General features: G+C 41.0%; 1 protein-coding gene across 1 annotated transcript in view; it reads left to right on the forward strand.

Annotated features, from left to right (window-relative positions):
• Positions 1 to 2,382: 2,382 nt before the first annotated feature.
• spra (sepiapterin reductase a) overlaps positions 2,383 to 18,906 on the forward strand; it is a 34,073-nt gene continuing 17,549 nt past the window's right edge. The window contains exons 1-2 of the mRNA XM_034192841.1: positions 2,383 to 2,776; positions 12,098 to 12,388. Of these exons, the coding sequence (XP_034048732.1) occupies positions 2,458 to 2,776; positions 12,098 to 12,388 (610 nt within the window). The 5' untranslated portion in view covers positions 2,383 to 2,457. The remainder of the gene's footprint in view (positions 2,777 to 12,097; positions 12,389 to 18,906) is intronic.

An 18,906-nucleotide genomic window follows, 5' to 3' on the forward strand; every position in this document is an offset into this window, starting at 1 on the left:
AATTACAATAGTCCAGCCTAGAGGAAATAAATGCATGAATTAGTTTTTCAGCATCACTCTGAGACAAGACCTTTCTGATTTTAGAGATATTGCGTAAATGCAAAAAAGCAGTCCTACATATTTGTTTAATATGCGCTTTGAATAGTCCCTCTCTGCATAGTGTGTAGCCTTTGTTACTTTGGTCCCAGCTCTCTGCAAGTCATTCATCAGGTCCATCCGTGTAGTTCTGGGATTTTTGTTCACTGTTCTCATGATCATTTTGACCCCACGGGATGACATCTTGCGTGGAGCCCCAGATCAAGGGAAATTATCAATGGTCTTGTATGTCTTCCATTTTCTTACAGTTGCTCCCACAGTTGATTTATTCAAACCAACCTGCTTTCTTATTGTAGATTCACTCTTCCCAGTCTGGTGCACATTTACAATTTTCTTCCTGGTGTCCTTCAACAGCTCTGTGGTCTTGGCCATGGTTGAGTTTGTAGTCTGACTGTTTGAGGCTGTGGACAGGTGTCTTTTATACAGATAACGAGTTCCAACAGATGCCATTAATACAGGTAACAGGTGGAGGACAGAAGAGCTTCTTAAAGAAGATGTTACAGGTCTGTGAGAGCCAGAAATGTTGCTTGCTTGTGGGTGACCAAATACTTATTTTCCACCATAATGTACAAATAAATGATTTAAAAATCCTACAATGTGATTTTCTAGAATTCTTTTCTCATTTTGTCTCACAGTTGAAGTGTACCTATGATGAAAACTACAGACCTTTCTCATATTTCTAAGTCAGAGAACTAGCACAATCAGGGACTGACTAAATACTTTTTTGCCCCACTGTATTTGCTGAAAATGACGAGTTGCTGTGCACCTTAGTATTTCTTCTATTTTTCTTGTTGCTTAATACTGACAAATTACACTGTATTTGTTGTGTTTCTGATGCTTGATTCTGCTTTTTTTGTTTTCTCTCTGTTTGAGGTGTGGCTCCAACCAGAGATGGGTGTGGTATCTGTTCCAGAAACTGTCCTGTGCACCGGCATTTCCTGTATATTCGTTTTGTGAAATGTTCTGTAATTTATGTCTGTAGCATGGCCCAAGCAGAGTGTCACCCCTTTGAGTCTGGTCTGCTTGAGGTTTCTTCCTCAGAGGGAGTTTTTCCTTACCACTGTTGATCTGGGGGTTGGTAAGGTTGGATCTTACTTGTGTGAAGTGCCTTGAGTCAACCTTGTTGTGATTTGGCACTATATAAATGAAAATAAATTGAAAATCAAAATTACTTTAAATTGACTTTATTGATGAGTCCGACCCATTTGAAAAGTGATCAAATTACATGGACTTGTATTGAGCTCGGCAACGTTTTCTTTGGCCAAAAATGGCCACCAGAGGGCGCTTGGTGTAAAGTCTGCGTCAACCCATTGCAATAAATATTCCAGAGAAAGGCAAGAGCATCTCTCAGAATTTAGGATAGTCCTGAAATAAGTTTCTGTAGGAAGTATTTTAGACATAGTCAAGTGGGAGAGGGAACTGCTGTGTTTTAAATGCTTGAAAGCAGTGGCGGCTCAAAGAGGGAGCTTGGGGGGCTTAAGCCCCCCCCCCCCCCCAATAATGAGCCAGCCAATAATGTGAATAGCGACTGACATATTTGTGGATCTCAACTGCAGTTTTATGCTGAGAATGTCTCAATATTGCGTAACTGAGCAAAGTGATGAATGTGTGTGTTCAATGATCCACCAATGCTGAATCACCCTTCTCAAACAGAAGTTTCAGTTTTGCAAATAAACATTTATTTGTAAAAACCTACACATGTTACAAATCAGAAATTTGTGTTTGTGGATCACAAAGCACGTGTACAAATAAAAGGATATTTGTAAATCACCCTCTGTGCATTTGCAAGTATTAATGAGACAAATTTAACTTCATACTCCAAAAATTTAGGTTTCCTAAATATTTATTACGGCCACTCTTAAAACTTCACTTTATAATTTTATTACTGGTAAATTTTAGAATTGATTTAGATGAGATATACTTATTATCACACAGGAATATATCACAATTATCTGGGAACTACTTCAGTTTGTATACCTATGTACAAGTTTACTAAACTTGCAATCATTCTAAGTGATGTGTGTGTGCATTGATACCACATTTTAGAGGAGCACGGGTGACTAAAACATATACCTTGGTATTTATAAAGCAATTTACTATATATTGTTCATTTCAACGACATTTTGTGGAGCTCCTCCAACTTTTACCCCCCCAACAAACATTTCCTGACGCCGCCACTGCTTGACTGATCGAGATGATTTCGTGCTGCTATAACGGATATGCCCAACAGAAGGTGCCACCAAAGCAATAATAAGGACGCCATAGAAGAAGAAGAAGAATCAGAATTGATTGGTTGCGGGTTCCAGTGGTTTTCACGGCACGTTAGTGACTTTTCCACGCCGAGTGCCGTGTCGGAGCACCATGCAGTCCGCCGCTGCAGACCTGGGCCGAGCGCTGTGCATCATCACCGGGGCCTCCAGAGGCTTCGGCCGGACCGTGTCGCGGCAGGTTAGCAGGTTGTTGAAGCCCGGCTCGGTGCTCGTGCTGGCAGCTCGGAGCGCCGAGAACCTGCGGGCGGTTCAGGCGGAGCTGGCCGCCTCAGAGGTGCCCGGCGCCGGCCTGGAGGTGCGCTGTGTACCGGCGGACCTGGGGCTGGAGGAGGGAGTGGAAAAGGTCGTCAAAACGTGCAGAGAGGTGTCAGCTGAGGATATCGATCACATTATTCTGATCAACAACGCTGGTAAGAAGACACTAATCGGAGTCGTCTTATTTAATAGTTAAAAAAGACAGTAGAATTATGATATATTTACAGTATCTAATGAAAAATCTGTGCAAGTTAGAAAGACATTCATGGATCAGAGTTCATCAGGGAAACGTCGAAAAACAAACAAAACTGGTTTCGAACCTCAGCTGAACCTGAATGACACGTGCAGGGAGCAAAGTGCAAAAAACGAAAAAATAAATAAATTCAGTAACTTCACTGTTATAAGGTGCAGTATCACCAAATTAACACACCAGTGTTGTCTTGTTGGTTATACCACAGCACTCAATTTGGAAAAATGGAATTTTGCATCATTTTTTCCCCATTAGTTAAATATTCAATAATAGGGCTGTCACGGACAGTGTTGCCACAGTTGCTTTGAAAAGGTAATCCAATTACTGATTACTGATCACTCCTTGAAAAAATAACTAACTTTACTGATTACTCAAGTGAAAAAGTAACTAAGTTAGATTACTAGTTACTTTTTTGGTTACTTTCCTCAGCTGCCGACAACAATCCTCTGCCACCTCAACATGACAATGATACCTGTTTTGCCAAAACTCACTTTATAGTCACCCTTTCTTGACTTCAATGAAAATAAATACTTGTTTTATAAAAAGTAAAATAAAGACCTCTTTCTTGACCTCATATTTAACTGTTGACAGCACTGTAACAGTAAAACTTGCAATTTCTAACCTACATTGTTTATAAATGTAACTATTAAATTCATTCTAGCATTTTTCTAACGTTTAAATTCTCTCTAAACATTTTACTTGTTGAAATTATTATTATAAGTAGTATTAGTAGTTGTAGTAGTAAAAAAAAAAAGGCTTCAAAACTGGACCTTTAATCTAGGGGTGTTGTGGGGGGGGCACATCCTTGCCCCACGCCCCCATTCCATCTGGATTCGCCCCTGCTTTGGCGTTTGAGCACAAAGAATGGATAACATTTATTTATGCAGAAAACATGACCAGATTTACAGGTAAGAAAGTTTTATTGCATTTTCACATCATGTGGTCCTCAGAAAGAGAGTGTAGTTGCATTTGAGTGGAAAATAGTGTTAGTTGTTGATGCGTTGCAGAGGATCAGCTGTTTTTAACGAGCAGATACAAGGTGGCTCAGCTCAGAATTCTAAGTAAAGGAGGAAAAAAAGCATAAAAATGTCTTTGTAAAGCTCAGTGCAGGTGTGCTGTTGTCACCGCGCTTTAAGAGGTGAGGACGAGTCATAGCTGCTGCAGAAAACTGCAGATGAAAAGCTCAAAGCTCGCTTAAAGTGGGCAGTTCAGTCGAACCTCGACCTCCTGCCCACGGACCAAGTTTAATGCTACTATCGACCCACAATGCAAAAGTAATAGTAACGCACAGTGACTTGGAGAAATAACTTTAATCTGATTACTGATTTGGAAAGATTAATGCGTTACATTACTCGTTACTAAAAAACTCATCCACATGGGGTGTGCAGCCAGTACATTCTGAGTGCCGGTCCCAAGCCTGGATAAATGAGGAGGGTTGCGTCAGGAAGGGCATCCGGCGTAAAACAAGCCAACCCAACTATGCAGACTAAGAATCAAATTTCTATACCGGATCGGTCGCGGCACGGGTTAACAACGTCCGCCACCGGTGCTGTTAACCAACAGGGTGCCGGTGGAAATTGGGCTACTGCTGGGCGAAGACGATGAGGAAGAGGAAGAGAGCGTTTCCACAAACAGTGGGAGAAGACGAAAACTAGAAGGGTGGAAATGAGAGTAGGGACTTTGAATGTTGGTAGTATGACTGGTAAAGGGAGAGAGCTGGCTGATATGATGGAGAGGAGAAAGGTAGACATATTGTGTGTGCAAGAGACCAAGTGGAAGGGAAGTAAGAGTAGGAGCATCAGCGGTGGGTACAAGTTGACCATGGTGAGGACAGAAAGAGAAATGGTGTTGGGGTCATTTTAAAGGAAGAGTATGTTAAAAGTGTGCTGGAGGTTAAGCGAGTGTCTGACAGGGTGATGAGTGTGAAGTTGGAAATTGAAGAGGTGATGATGAATATCATCAGTGCATATGCCTCACAGGTAGGTTGTGAGATGAAGGAGAAAGAAGATTTCTGGAGTGTGTTAGATGAGGTGGTGGAGAGTGTGCCCAAGCATGAAAGAGTGGTGATAGGAGCAGACGTCAATGGGCTTGTTGGTGAAGGGAACAGAGGTGATGAGGAAGTAATGGGTAGATATGGTATCAAGGATAGGAATGGGGAAGGACAGATGGTAGTTGATTTTGCAAAAAGGATGGAAATGGCTGTGGTGAATACCTACTTTAAGAAAAGGGAGGAGCACAGGGTAACATATAAGAGTGGAGGAAGGTGCACACAGGTGGACTACATTCTTTATAGGAGATGCAAGATAAAAGAAATCAGAGACTGTAAGGTGGTAGCAGGAGAGAGTGTCATTAGACAGCATAGGGTGGTTGTTTGTAGAATGAATTTAGAGGTAAAGAAGGAGGAGAGAGTGAGAGCTCAACAAAGGATCAGATGGTGGAAGCTGAAGGAGGAACACTGTCGTGTGAAATTTAGCGAGCGGGTGAGAGAAGCACTGGTTGAAGGGGAAGCAATTTTGGACAACTGGAAAAGTACTGCAGATGTGAGGGACCCCGTGACCCTTGATTGGACAAAGCGGTAGAAGATGAATGAATGTGGTGAGGGAGACAGCTAGGGCAGTACTGGGTATGACATCTGGACAGTGGAAGGAAGACAAGGAGACTTGGTGGTGGAATGAAAAGGTCCAGGAAAGCATAAGGAGAAAGAGGCTGGCGAAAAAGTTTTGGGATAGTCGTAGAGATGAAGAAAGTAGATGGGAGTACAAGGAGATGCGGTGTAAGGTGAAAAGAGAAGTGGCAAAAGTGAAGGAAAAGGCATATTGCGAGCTGTACAAGAAGTTGAATAGTAAGGAAGGAGAAAAGGACTTGTACCAATTGGCCAGACAAAGGGACAGAGCTGGAAAGGATGTGCAGCAGGTTAGGGTGGTAAAAGATGCACATGGTAATGTGCTGACAAGTGAGGAGTGTGTGCTGAGAAGGTGGAGGGAATATTTTGAAGAGCTGATGAATAAAGAAAATTAGCGAGAGAAAAGGCTGGATGATGTGGTGAGAGTAAATCAGGAAGTACAAGAGATTAGCAAGGAAGACGTGAGGGCTGCTATGAAGAGGATGAAGAGTGGAAAGGCAGTTGGTCCAGATGACATTCCAGTGGAGGCATGGAAATGTCTCAGAGAGATGGTAGTAGAGTTTCTAACCAGATTGTTTAATAAAATCTTGGAAAGTGAGAGGATGCCTGAGGAGTGGAGACGAAGTGTACTGGTTCCTATTTTCAAGAACAAGGGTGATGTGCAGAGCTGCAGTAACTGCAGAGGCATAAAGTTGATCAGCCACAGTATGAAGTTATGGGAAAGAGTAGTAGAAGCTAGGCTTAGAAAACGTGAAGATCTGTGAGCAGCAATATGGTTTCATGCCGAGAAAGAGCACTACAGATGCAATGTTTGCTCTGAGAATACTGTTGGAGAAGTACAGAGAAGGACAGAAAGAGTTACATTGTGTGTTTGTGGACTTAGAAAAAGCTTATGACAGGGTGACAAGAGAAGAGTTGTGGTATTGTATGAGGAAGTCTGGAGTGGCAGAGAAGTACGTTAGGGTAATGCAGGACATGTACAAGAATGGTGTGACAGCGTTGAGATGCGCAGTCAGAATGACAGACTCATTCAAGGTGGAAGTGGGATTACACCAAGGATCAGCTCTGAGTCCTTTCTTGTTTGCAGTGGTGATGGACAGGTTGACAGATGAGATCAGACAGGAGTCCCCATGGACTATGATGTTTGCAGATGACATTGTGATCTGTAGTGAGAGTAGAGAGCAAGTTGAGTCTAGTCTGCAGAAGTGGAGATATGCTTTGGAGAGAAGGGGAATGAAAGTCAATAGAAGCAAGACTGAGTACATGTATATGAATGGGAGGGAGCCCAGTGGAATAGTGCAGTTACAAGGAATACAGTAGAAGTGGTGAAAGTAGATGAGTTTAAATATTTGGGGTCAACTGTTCAAAGTAATGTAGAGTGTGGTAGAGAGGTGAAGAAGAGAGTGCAGGCAGGGTGGAGTGGGTGGAGAAAAGTGGCAGGAGTGATTTGCGACCAAAGAATATCAGCAAGAGTGAAGGGGAAAGTTTACAAAACAGTAGTGAGACCAGCTATGTTGTATGGTTTAGAGACAGTGGCACTAACAAAAAGACAGGAGGCAGAGCTGGAGGTGGCAGAGCTGAAGATGTTGAGATTCTCTTTGGGAGTAACAAGAATGGACAAGATTAGGAATGAACATATCATAGGGACAGCTCAGGTGGGACGGTTTGGAGACAAAGTCAGAGAGGCGCGATTTAGATGGTTTGGACATGCGCAGAGGAGGGACACAGGGTATATAGGGAGAAGGATGCTGAGGATGGAGCGACCAGGCAGGAGGAGAATTGGGAGGCCAAAGAGGAGGTTTATGGATGTGTTGAAGGAGGACATGCAGGTGGTTGGTGTGACAGAGGAAGATACAGAGGACAGGGTGAGATGGAAACGATTGAGCTCCTGTGGTGACCCCTAACGGGAATAGCCGAAAGACAAAGAAGAAGATTACTCGTTACTAAAAAAAGTAGTTAGATTAGAGTAACGCGTTACCGGCATCACTGGTCATGGATCACAAAACCCACAGTTCAGATCGATACACATTTTAAGCATTCTTTTTTTTTCTCAGATCAGCAAAAAAATAAAAAAATGACATACCACTTTGCTTTATATTTTTAAGAGCCAGTTTTTATAAGAATCAGGCAGGTTTCAGGTGATTCATGACCCCTTCAGATTTGTCCCAGAATTTTTTTATGGGTAGATTATGTTATAAAGGAACAACAATCACATTTTGTTCTTGATAGCGTCCGCTTTTTTAGGGGGTCCTGAAAATTTGGGGTCAAAATGAGCAAATATGGCAAAATCACCAAATTTAGGTTTTCGAATGCTCATATTAGCGTGCACCCTGCGTGAGCCAAATTAATTTTCATTTGTGTTCGTCTGTCGGGTATGGACTCTACAAAAACATGAAAACTTTGGCGGCTGACCATAGGTGGCGCTGCAAATCACTATTTTTTGTAATTGTGCACATTTTCACAGGGGCAGTGTGGCCAAGGTCTTTTATGCATGTAATGATAGATTAGGACCTCTTACTTTGAGTTCAGTGAAAATTTTGGTGGCTGACTTTGGCCACTCATGTATAGGGGCGCTTTTTGCCACCAAAATGCAAATTTACCACTTTTTCACACAGTGATTTCTCCATGCGCCCTAAGTCATAAGCAGGCCTGGTATTTTTCCAGCCTGTGCCGGATTTAATGCAGCAGAGGCGACAGGTTGCCATGTAATCCCTATGGATGTTGTGGATATGTAGTGACGTGGAGATGTCTGTCTGGAGTTTACACTTGACGTGGACATGTCCTGTCTCTGGCAATCAGCTTGTGAGCAGGACTTATGTCCCTTTCGTCTTTTATTTAACGCAATTACACTTTTATTTAACACAATTATGACAGAGTTTGAGGGGAGCAGCAGCCGGTGTTTTTTATTTTTTGTTCTCGTGCGTGCGCGCAAACGAATTGTCCGTGAAGATAATTTTATTAATTACACAGATGTATAATAAAACAAATGGTGACTGGTTTATAACACAATTATGACAGAGTTTGAGGGGATGGTCCGCGAATGACGTTTAGTGCCGGGAAATATACCGGTTCTTTGTTTAATAAGAGCCGCGAGATATACCCTGTTCTTTGTTAATAACACAATTTTTCATTGGTCTAGCTCGATGTGATAACCAATCATTGAACGTGTTTTAATGTGGCTCGATCTGTATCAGAACAAAAATCTTTTCTTAGCATTTTGCAGGCGCCTGTTAGACAAAGTGATCCAATTGAAGAAAGAGATTATTTAGTGGATATGATTTTGACCCGTACAGCTGATTGCCATAAGTAGTATTTTATGTTTTTTATCTATGTAGTTTGAAGAGGTCTTAGTGAAAGGATTAAGCATCCATGACAAGTGTTGAATAAATTTCAAAATTGAAATTGCTTACAAATTTTGGCATTTCGAAAACAAAATGCTTAGCTCATGTTGTAAGTTAATAACCATTCATTTATTGAAATAATAATTATTTTTCACATAGTTGAAACTCAGAGTAGATGTGAACCCAACCCTTTTCATTTTCTGCCTTGCTTTTCTTTCCACACTGTTGTTCGCTTGGACTGGTCTGTTGAATAAACTATAAAATAATTGCCCCTAAAATATGAACCCAGCAGCAACAGTGTCAAAACCTGCAGATGTTAGGGGAACTTATGCCCAATTTTTGTTTGTGGTTATTTTATTTTTACTTTAGAAAACTGCATTGTAAAACACAAACCACTTGACTTCAAAGATGGTAATGATTGTTTAAAATCTTTAACATTGGGTGTTCCTCAGAGCTTTCCAGACAGGTTTGAAAAGGCCAAAAATTGCAGCCCCACTGTCTCAAAGCATCCCTCAAAAACCTGGGCTTTGCACTCACTTTCTGGGAGTCGCTTGCCCTCGACCGTCCCCAATGGTGCAGCAAGATCACCGATGGCGCCCACAGAGCAGAGACCAGATGGATCACAGAAGCTCAAACAAAGCAATCTGCACGCAAGGCCCGAGCCATCTCCACCTCCACTGCAGTACCCACCCATGTGTGTCCCAATTGGGGGCAAGCCTTTCACGCCCGGATCGGCCTCATCAGCCACCTCCGGATGCACTGCTAATGTTCATCTGTCAGAATGTTTTTTTTTTTTGTTTTTTTTTTCTTCTTTTTTTTCATTGAAGTCGTGGTCATCTTTGACCCCGAAGGACAAACAAGAAGAAGTTACGGTGTAGTAAGTTGCATTGTACCGTGTGTATGTTGTCATCGTTAATTTTCAGAGAGTAGTTTGTGACATTCATGAGACTCAAGTGAATGACGATAAAAAGCTGATAGCATGTCATATCACAGCGGTGCTGTGGGATATATGATGTTCTTAGTGTCTCTGCAGATGTTTCCAGCTCTATTACATTTCATCCGTTTAGCACTTGGGGTTTTACGACCTAATGCCCCCTGATTCTTGGGAGGCATATCAACAGTCTGCATGCTGTACATAGCAGGTACATTTTAAGTAAAAAACGCACACCTTAACTCGCATGCAGTGCGCACTGGCCCATTCGGACCTCTAATTAAAGTCCACCCTCACCAGCCGCTACTACGTAGTAAGTAAAGTGTGATGCTGATACCTGACCTGAGTACCATGTGAACTGTGAAAATAAGGTCTCCAGTGAGCGGGTTGTGATCTAATATATAAGGCTGACCGTGTGTATGTGTGTCCGCGCACGTGCGCTTTCAACCTAATTGCCCCAGTGACCCCCCCCCCCCCCCCCCCGTACCTCCAGTCACTGTATCAGGTTTTGTGTTGATTGCTTAATTACTGTGGCAGGTCACCCCAAATAACAAACTGTGCCACATACCTCTATACAGTGAGGTAAAAAAGTATTTAGTCAGTCCCTGATTGTGCAAGTTCTCCTACTTAGAAAGATGAGAGAGGTCTGTAATTTTCAACATAGCTACACTTCAACTATGAGAGACAAAATGAGAAAAAAATTCCAGGAAATCACATTGTAGGATTTTTAAAGAATTTATTTGTAAGTTATGGTGGAAAATATGTATTTGGTCACCCACAAACAAGCAAGATATCTGGCTCTCACAGACCTAATTTGTTTTTTAAGAAGCTCTTCTGTCCTGCAACTGTCGGATATGGGATGGGTATTGATAGGATTTTATTTATCAATGCTATTATTGATTCTGCTTATTGATCCAATTCCTTATCAGTTCTCTTATCAATACCTCTTGTGAATTTTCTGTGTACTAAAAGTAGGCTTTACAGGTTTTCTATGTCAACAACATTTTATTGAGTCTTAAAGTAAATAAATATGAAATTGGTCACTGGATCCTTGATCTATGGACATAAACTGAAATAAACAAAATATGTAGTTTTTGTCAAAAGCATTTCCTTTCAGACATTTTGGCATGAATGTCACTCCATACCTCTGAGCTGAACTCTGCGGGAGAGAGCTCTCTCAAACAGCCTGACTTCAGAAACCTCCCCTCCTCCTGCTCGTCAGCAAACAAGCAGAGAGCAAACAATAGCAGTTGAGAGGATTCACAGTGGCTCTTCTTCAATATTAGAAAATGTTGCGGGTTGGATCGGTATTTTCCAATTCGTGAATTGTCGGTATTGGATCAGTCCCATCTCTAGTTAACAGTATCAGTGACTTTTAAAAAAATAAGCCACTGTCAAAATGCCATGGATTGGGAATGCCTTGGGATCCCCTGAGAAGAGTTTGAGAACTTGGCATAGAATAGGGAAGTGCGGGGTGAGCTGCTTGGTCACCTGCCACCTCAAACCTGACCCAAATAAGAAGCAGAAAATGAATGAATGAATGAATGGAAGAAAAAAAATAAGAAATGGGGCAAATGTGATCTAAGTTCATGAGTTCAAATTCTTTTTCAAAAAGATGATGTTGTCTTCATTGTCTGGTGAGAGGGGAACAATAATAATTTAATTTATAACCCTTTCAAGATAAATACATAGTTTTACCCACTGATCCAGATTCAGACAGTATGCATTTGAAGCATGATTCTTGTTTGTCCTTGAGATTTTGTTACTGAAACTGTAAGTCAGGGAGGGGTTTGAAGGACCACAGGCAAAAGTTTCTTTAATGATGTTTTTCTTCTTGTTCTGAGATTTTATTTAAGTGTCTCCTTTAATTAAAGCTTCCAGGGACCAATAATGAAATAGATTTTTGACGGATAAAACCCCCCAAACCCTGTTTGAAAAGACAACAGCTGTTGTGTAACATTTACGTCCATGTCCAGCCTGTGTGTTGACTCTACATATTGGTCTATCTTATCACATCTCCCTGGACTCTGAGCTGAACCAAACCTAGGTCAGTTGTCCACCTTCTGTCCCACTAAACCCTGCTCAGCAGATGGAGACGTCAAATGGTATTTAATAATGTATGGGCAACACCAATATGTCCAAAAGGATCTGGGTTGAAGAAATATGATTTTGTTGCTCAAAACAAACCCCACAAACCTTCCCATCAGGCCCCTGACTAACCTGTTGTGATACTTCAGTGATGGGATGTGATCAGGGGTTACGTTCTGAACTCTTGTTGCCTCTTTATTGTTTTGGTATGTAGACTTATCTTCTCCTTATGTCTCCTCCTAGGGAGTCTGGGTGACGTGTCACGCTACTTCATAGGCTTTACCAACATGGCTGAAGTGGACTCCTTTCTGTCGTTGAACATCAGCTCCTGCCTTTGCCTCACCGCCGGCGTGTTGCAGGCTTTTCCACAGCGTCCAGGTCTGCGGCGCACCGTGGTCAACGTCACCTCGATTTGTGGAATAAGTCCTTACCGCACCTGGGTGCTTTACTGCACTGCCAAGGCTGCCCGCGAGATGATGTTCAGGGTGCTGGCAGAGGAGCAGCCCAACGTCCGGGTGTTGAACTACGCTCCAGGTAAGGAACCATCCTGACACTGAAGTCAAGTCTCAGGACATCAGCGTGAGACCAAATATGTTGAATTTTTATGGCATAAAGTGATGATGAGAGAAGTGCGTCTGTGTGTGACCATTTAACTACAGTAGTGTTCAGAATAACAGTAGTGCTATGTGATTAAAAAGATTAATCCAGGTTTTGAGTATATTTCTTATTGCTACATGGGAAACAAGGTACCAGTAGATTCAGTAGATTCTCACAAATCCAACAAGACCAAGCATTCATGATATGTACACTCTTAAGGCTATGAAATTGGGCTATTAGTAAAAAAAAAAGTAGAAAAGGGGGTGTTGACAATAATACAACCCCTGGTAATAATTATGGAATCACCGGCCTCGGAGGATGTTCATTCAGTTGTTTAATTTTGTAGATCACAGACATGACACAAAACTAAAGTCATTTCAAATGCCAACTTTCTGGCTTTAAGAAACACTGTAAGAAATCAGGAAAAAAAATTGTGGCAGTCAGTAACGGTTACTTTTTTAGACCAAGCAGAGGGAAAAAAATATGGACTCACTCAATTCTGAGGAATAAATTATGGAATCACCCTGTAAATTTCCATCCCCAAAACTTCACCTGCATCAAATCAGATCTGCTCGTTAGTCTGCATCTAAAAAAGAGTGATCACACCTTGGAGAGCTGTTGCACCAAGTGGACTGACATGAATCATGGCTCCAACACGAGATATATCAATTGAAACAAAGGAGAGGATTATCAAACTCTTAAAAGAGGGTAAATCATCACGCAATGTTGCAAAAGATGTTGGTTGTTCACAGTCAGCTGTGTCTAAACTCTGGACCAAATACAAACAACATGGGAAGGTTGTTAAAGGCAAACATACTGGTAGACCAAGGAAGACATCAAAGTGTCAAGACAGAAAACTTAAAGCAGTATGTCTCAAAAATCGAAAATGCACAACAAAACAAATGAGGAACGAATGGGAGGAAACTGGAATCAACGTCTGTGACCGAACTGTAAGAAACCGCCTAAAGGAAATGGGATTTACATACAGAAAAGCTAAACGAAAGCCACCATTAACACCTAAACAGAAAAAAACAAGATTACAATGGGCTAAGGAAAAGCAATTGTGGACTGTGGATGACTGGATGAAAGTCATATTCAGTGATGAATCTCGAATCTGCATTGGGCAAGGTGATGATGCTGGAACTTTTGTTTGGTGCTGTTCCAATGAGATTTATAAAGATGACTGCCTGAAGAGAACATGTAAATTTCCACAGTCATTGATATGGGCTGCATGTCAGGTAAAGGCACTGGGGAGATGGCTGTCATTACATCATCAATAAATGCACAAGTTTGTTGATATTTTGGACAATTGAAAGGATGTTTGGGGATGATGAAATCATTTTTCAAGATGATAATGCATCTTGCCATAGAGCAAAAACTGTGAAAACATTCCTTGCAAAAAGACACATAGGGTCAATGTCATGGCCTGCAAATAGTCCGGATCTTAATCCAATTGAAAATCTTTGGTGGAAGTTGAAGAAAATGGTCCATGACAAGGCTCCAACCTGCAAAGCTGATCTGGCAACAGCAATCAGAGAAAGTTGGAGCCAGATTGATGAAGAGTACTGTTTGTCACTCATTAAGTCCATGCCTCAGAGACTGCAAGTTGTTATAAAAGCTATAGAAGCTGTTATAAAAAATATGGAATCACTCAATTCTGAGGAAAAAATTATGGAATCATGAAAAACAAAAGAACGCTCCAACACATCACTAGTATTTTGTTGCACCACCTCTGGCTTTTATAACAGCTTGCAGTCTCTGAGGCATGGACTTAATGAGTGACAAACAGTACTCTTGTACTATGTGTGAAGCGCCTTGAGATGAGTTCATCCTGAATTGGCACTATATAAATTAATACATTTGATTTGAAGTGCCATTCGAGGAGTATGAAGGATTGCAGGAAGTGATGAAGAATGTCCCCACCAGTCCTGCTGAGATGGAAGAAGGACACCTTGAACATCCAGTCATCTTGGAACATTTAAGAAAGTTCAAGGACTTCTTTCTGGAGGTGCGCAACAGTGCAGTTTTGGGGAATATACATGTTCCTCATCAATCGCATCCACAGAGAGCTGCAAAGATGTATGATATGGATGGCTACATCAGTGTCTTTCCAGCAGTGTTAGATGTGCTCTTTCTCCTACACTGTCCAAATTATGTCAGATGGGGGACTGTCTTCATTCAAAGATTGTTGACTGCAGACCCAGCCTTGTGAGACGTTCTTCAAAAACGAGCTTTTTCTGTCCGGAGAACCTCAAAGAAATACAGCAGATCTGCAGTAAATCTCTCTGTGGAGCAATCCATCAATAGGGACTCGGCATCAAGTATGAGGGGCGTTGTTTCTTTCTAGAACTCTGAAACTGCATTGCGACGTTGGTCAATCACAATGACACAAAAAGCTTTGGTTGTGAACTTTAAGCACTCACCTGACATGAAATTAGTGAAGAGGCAACTGCACAATGCCCGGCCTTCAGGCATCATAAAGGACAACGACCAAATGAAATCCCTCAGTGAGAAGATTGATGAGTCTTGCCGTCCTTTTACGGTGGATGCTCCGACAAGCTTAGTTAATGTTGCGACTGGGTATGCAGCGTCCAAGACCACTGAGGACTAACTGCTGACAACTCTCCAACAGGGATCGGATGCCAGGGAAAAATTCAAAGAAGAGTGGAAAAGTAACAGTGGACGTTTTCTCCAGCCAGTCAAAAGGACCAAGGTACAGAACTTCGCTGCTGAAAATGTCAAGAGGAAGGTCAAAGTACCAGCTCTGCAGAAAGACATTACCAATGCTGAGAGCCTCTGAGATGCTTTCATCCATCTGACAGTGGCACTCGCAGAGGAAACAGCCTTCGACCTTTGCAATGTCCTTTCCTTCACGATCATCTTGTATCCCCTGTCAGTTGCACACTGTGATGGGTCGCGTGTGAAGACGGACAAGGCAGCGCTGCTCAACAAGCTGGAGTCCATGCAGAGGGTTCTGTTTACAGAAAAGGACCTTCCACAGGAATATGCACAGATCTTTGATGGTGGACTGCCGCAATATGTTGCAACTATATGGAGCCAGGCTTAGTAAAGGGTTACTCCAAATCACATTTTGGAAAGTGATGGGCCTTTAATCACGTAAATGATTCACTCTAGTCCCACATGCGAGGGCTTTAATGGAAATACATTGCGATCAGACAGGACATTTTATCTGATGTGAGCGAAAAATCTGCTGTACAGAATCCGTTATACACGATGTTTATTGGAAAACAATACTAAAATTTTGGGACTTTTTTGTCTGGTGACTGCGAATATCTGGTTTATATGATGACAGTTTAGGTGCGTTTTACTGTACATGGGACTGAACAATAAATTTACCTCTCAAAGCTTTGATGATGATATCGGCTTCCATCCCACAAAACTGTCTTTATTTTCTCAAATTATTCTTCTGTTTGGATCTGAAGGGAATCTGTACATCTTGAAGCCCTTGTTGTGTCTATTTGTGCCGCCAAATGCGCAACAACCCGCCATTTTCAGGGAATAAATAAATAAAATACTGCATCTACATGCAGACACATTAACAGCAAACACTATTTTGAACCCAAGGTGGCATCATGAGTCATGTGATCAATTTTTTTTTTTAACTCCTCATGTCACCACTCTCTCTGTCAAGGCACTTTACTTTTGGGTGTCTGGCTCTCAGGCTCCATTGTCCCCTCACTCGTGACCAAGACCCAGAGGTACTTGATCTCCTTCACTTGGGGCAAGACCTCATTCCCTAGCCGGAGTAGGCAATCCATCAGTTGGCCACTGAAAATGTCTGTCACTGCTCATTTCTGATAAAGTGGTCCGTACTGATAAATTTGAAGCTGGTTTGAAGTTGTCACCCCATAAGCTGATCTAGTTCAGCTGCAGGGCGTAGTACTTTTGGTCATTTCCAGTGTTGTATAAAGTACCGGAAAATCACACTTAAGTAAAAGTACAGATACCCATTAAAAAAAATGACTTTGGTAGAAGTTCAAGTAACCGATTGAAATGCTACTCAAGTAAAAGTCTTAAAGTATCTAGTATTTATTGTACTTAAGTATGGCAAGTAATGTACAACTAAATGTACTCAAGTATTGAAAGTAAAAGTACAAGTAAATGTTAATAATCAAAAACGGACTGATTTTTTTTATTTTTTATATAAAAGTTTATCTAGGCTTGTAAATGACTGGTAGTATGATTCAAAGTACTGAAAATTATGCATATCACACAAAAACACTTCAGAAACAAGGTTTCAAAACCTAAACAAGAGTAGGCTACTCACTAGGTGTTCACAGGAAACAGTTATTTCTACCACCCCTGGCAAAAATTATGGAATCACCGGCCTTAGAGGATGTTCATTCAGTTGTTTAATTTTGTAGAAAAAAAGCAGATCACAGACATGACACAAAACTAAAGTCATTTCAAATGGCAACTTTCTGGCTTTAAGAAACACTATAAGAAATCAAGAAACAAAAGATTGTGGCAGTCAGTAACGGTTACTTTTTTAGACCAAGCAGAGGAAAAAAATATGGAATCACTCAATTCTGAGGAATAAATTATAGAATCACCCTGTAAAATTTCATCCCCCAAATTAACACCTGCATCAAATCAGATCTGCTCATTGACATTGACCCTATGTGTCTTTTTGCAAGGAATGTTTTTGCAGATTTTGCTCTATGGCAAGATGCATTATCATCTTGAAAAATGATTTCATCATCCCCAAACATCCTTTCAATTGTCCAAAATATCAACATAAACTTGTGCATTTATTGATGATGTAACGACAGCCATCTCCCCAGTGCCTTTACCTGACATGCAGCCCCATATCATCAATGACTGTGGAAATTTACATGTTCTCTTCAGGCAGTCATCTTTATAAATCTCATTGGAAAGGCACCAAACAAAAGTTCCAGCAACATCACCTTGCCCAATGTAGATTCGAGATTCATCACTGAATGGCTTTCATCCAGTCATCCACAGTCCACGATTGCTTTTCCTTAGCCCATTGTAACCTTGTTTTTTCTGTTTAGGTGTTAATGATGCCTTTCGTTTAGCTTTTCTGTATGTAAATCCCATTTCCTTTAGGCGGTTTCTTACAGTTCAGTCACAGACGTTGACTCCAGTTTCCTCCCATTCGTTCCTCATTTGTTTTGTTGTACATTTTTCGATTTTTGAGACATATTGCTTTAAGTTTTCTGTCTTGACGCTTTGATGTCTTCCTTGGTCTACCAGTATGTTTGCCTTTAACAACCTTCCCATGTTGTTTGTATTTGGTCCAGAGTTTAGACACAGCTGACTGTGAACAACCAACATCTTTTGCAACATTGCGTAATGATTTACTCTCTTTTAAGAGTTTGATAATCCTCTCCTTTGTTTCAATTGACATCTCTCGTGTTGGAGCCATGATTCATGTCAGTCCACTTGGTGAAACAGCTCTCCAAGGTGTGTTCACTCCTTTTTAGATGCAGACTAACGAGCAGATCTGATATGATGCAGGTGTTAGTTTTGGGGATGAAAATTTACAGGGTGATTCCATAATTTTTTTCCTCAGAATTGAGTGATTCCATATTTTTTTCTTCTGCTTGGTCTAAAAAAGTAACAGTTACTGACTGCCACAATCGTTTTTTCTTGATTTCTTATAGTGTTTCTTAAAGCCAGAAAGTTGCCATTTGAAATGACTTTAGTTTTGTGTCATGTCTGTGATCTGCTTTTTTTCTACAAAATTAAACAACTGAATGAACATCCTCCGAGGCCGGTGATTCCATAATTTTTGCCAGGGGTTGTATATGTGTTTATTTATTTTCATTGTTACATGGTTTTATCTTTTCTGTTGTTTTGTTTCATTAGGTTATTTTTGTCTCTTTCTCTAAAATTGTATTGTAGCATTATTAGTCTACTATTATTGTCTATTATGTAGACTGTTTTTGCTATAATATATGAATAAAAATAAATTAAAATTACAATTTGACTCTTTAACGACAATGAACACTGAGCCATTAATTATACAGAAAACAAATCAACACAAACATGCTAATGCGAACAGCTTAATGCTAACTTTAACACAGGAAACGCTATAGACATGCTAACGCGTTAGCATCGGTCCCATTTTTAAGTTATAAATACATCTATCAACTGTTTCAGAAGACCATAACAGGTCAGTTTAACATAAAAATATTAAATATTACTCACAGACATATGCTCTTCTGGGTTTTAGCGGGGAAAAATTAGGATAACACGAAATAAATCGTAGATCGAAGCACTACTTCGACCTGCAAATCACTGCTTCGATTGGTTCAAGGTTCAAAGCAAAGCCGTGCTGCAGAAAAGTCAATGTAGAGAAATGATCATTTTCCTGACAAACACCCCCCAAGTGCGCAACTGCTAAAAAGTCTACCGGACATGTCTCATGACAAATCAGCCTGACTTCGTTGCAGTCACTAGTAATCAGT

Source organism: Thalassophryne amazonica, chromosome 17 (assembly GCF_902500255.1).
Source record: "Thalassophryne amazonica chromosome 17, fThaAma1.1, whole genome shotgun sequence".
NCBI lineage: Eukaryota > Metazoa > Chordata > Actinopteri > Batrachoidiformes > Batrachoididae > Thalassophryne > Thalassophryne amazonica.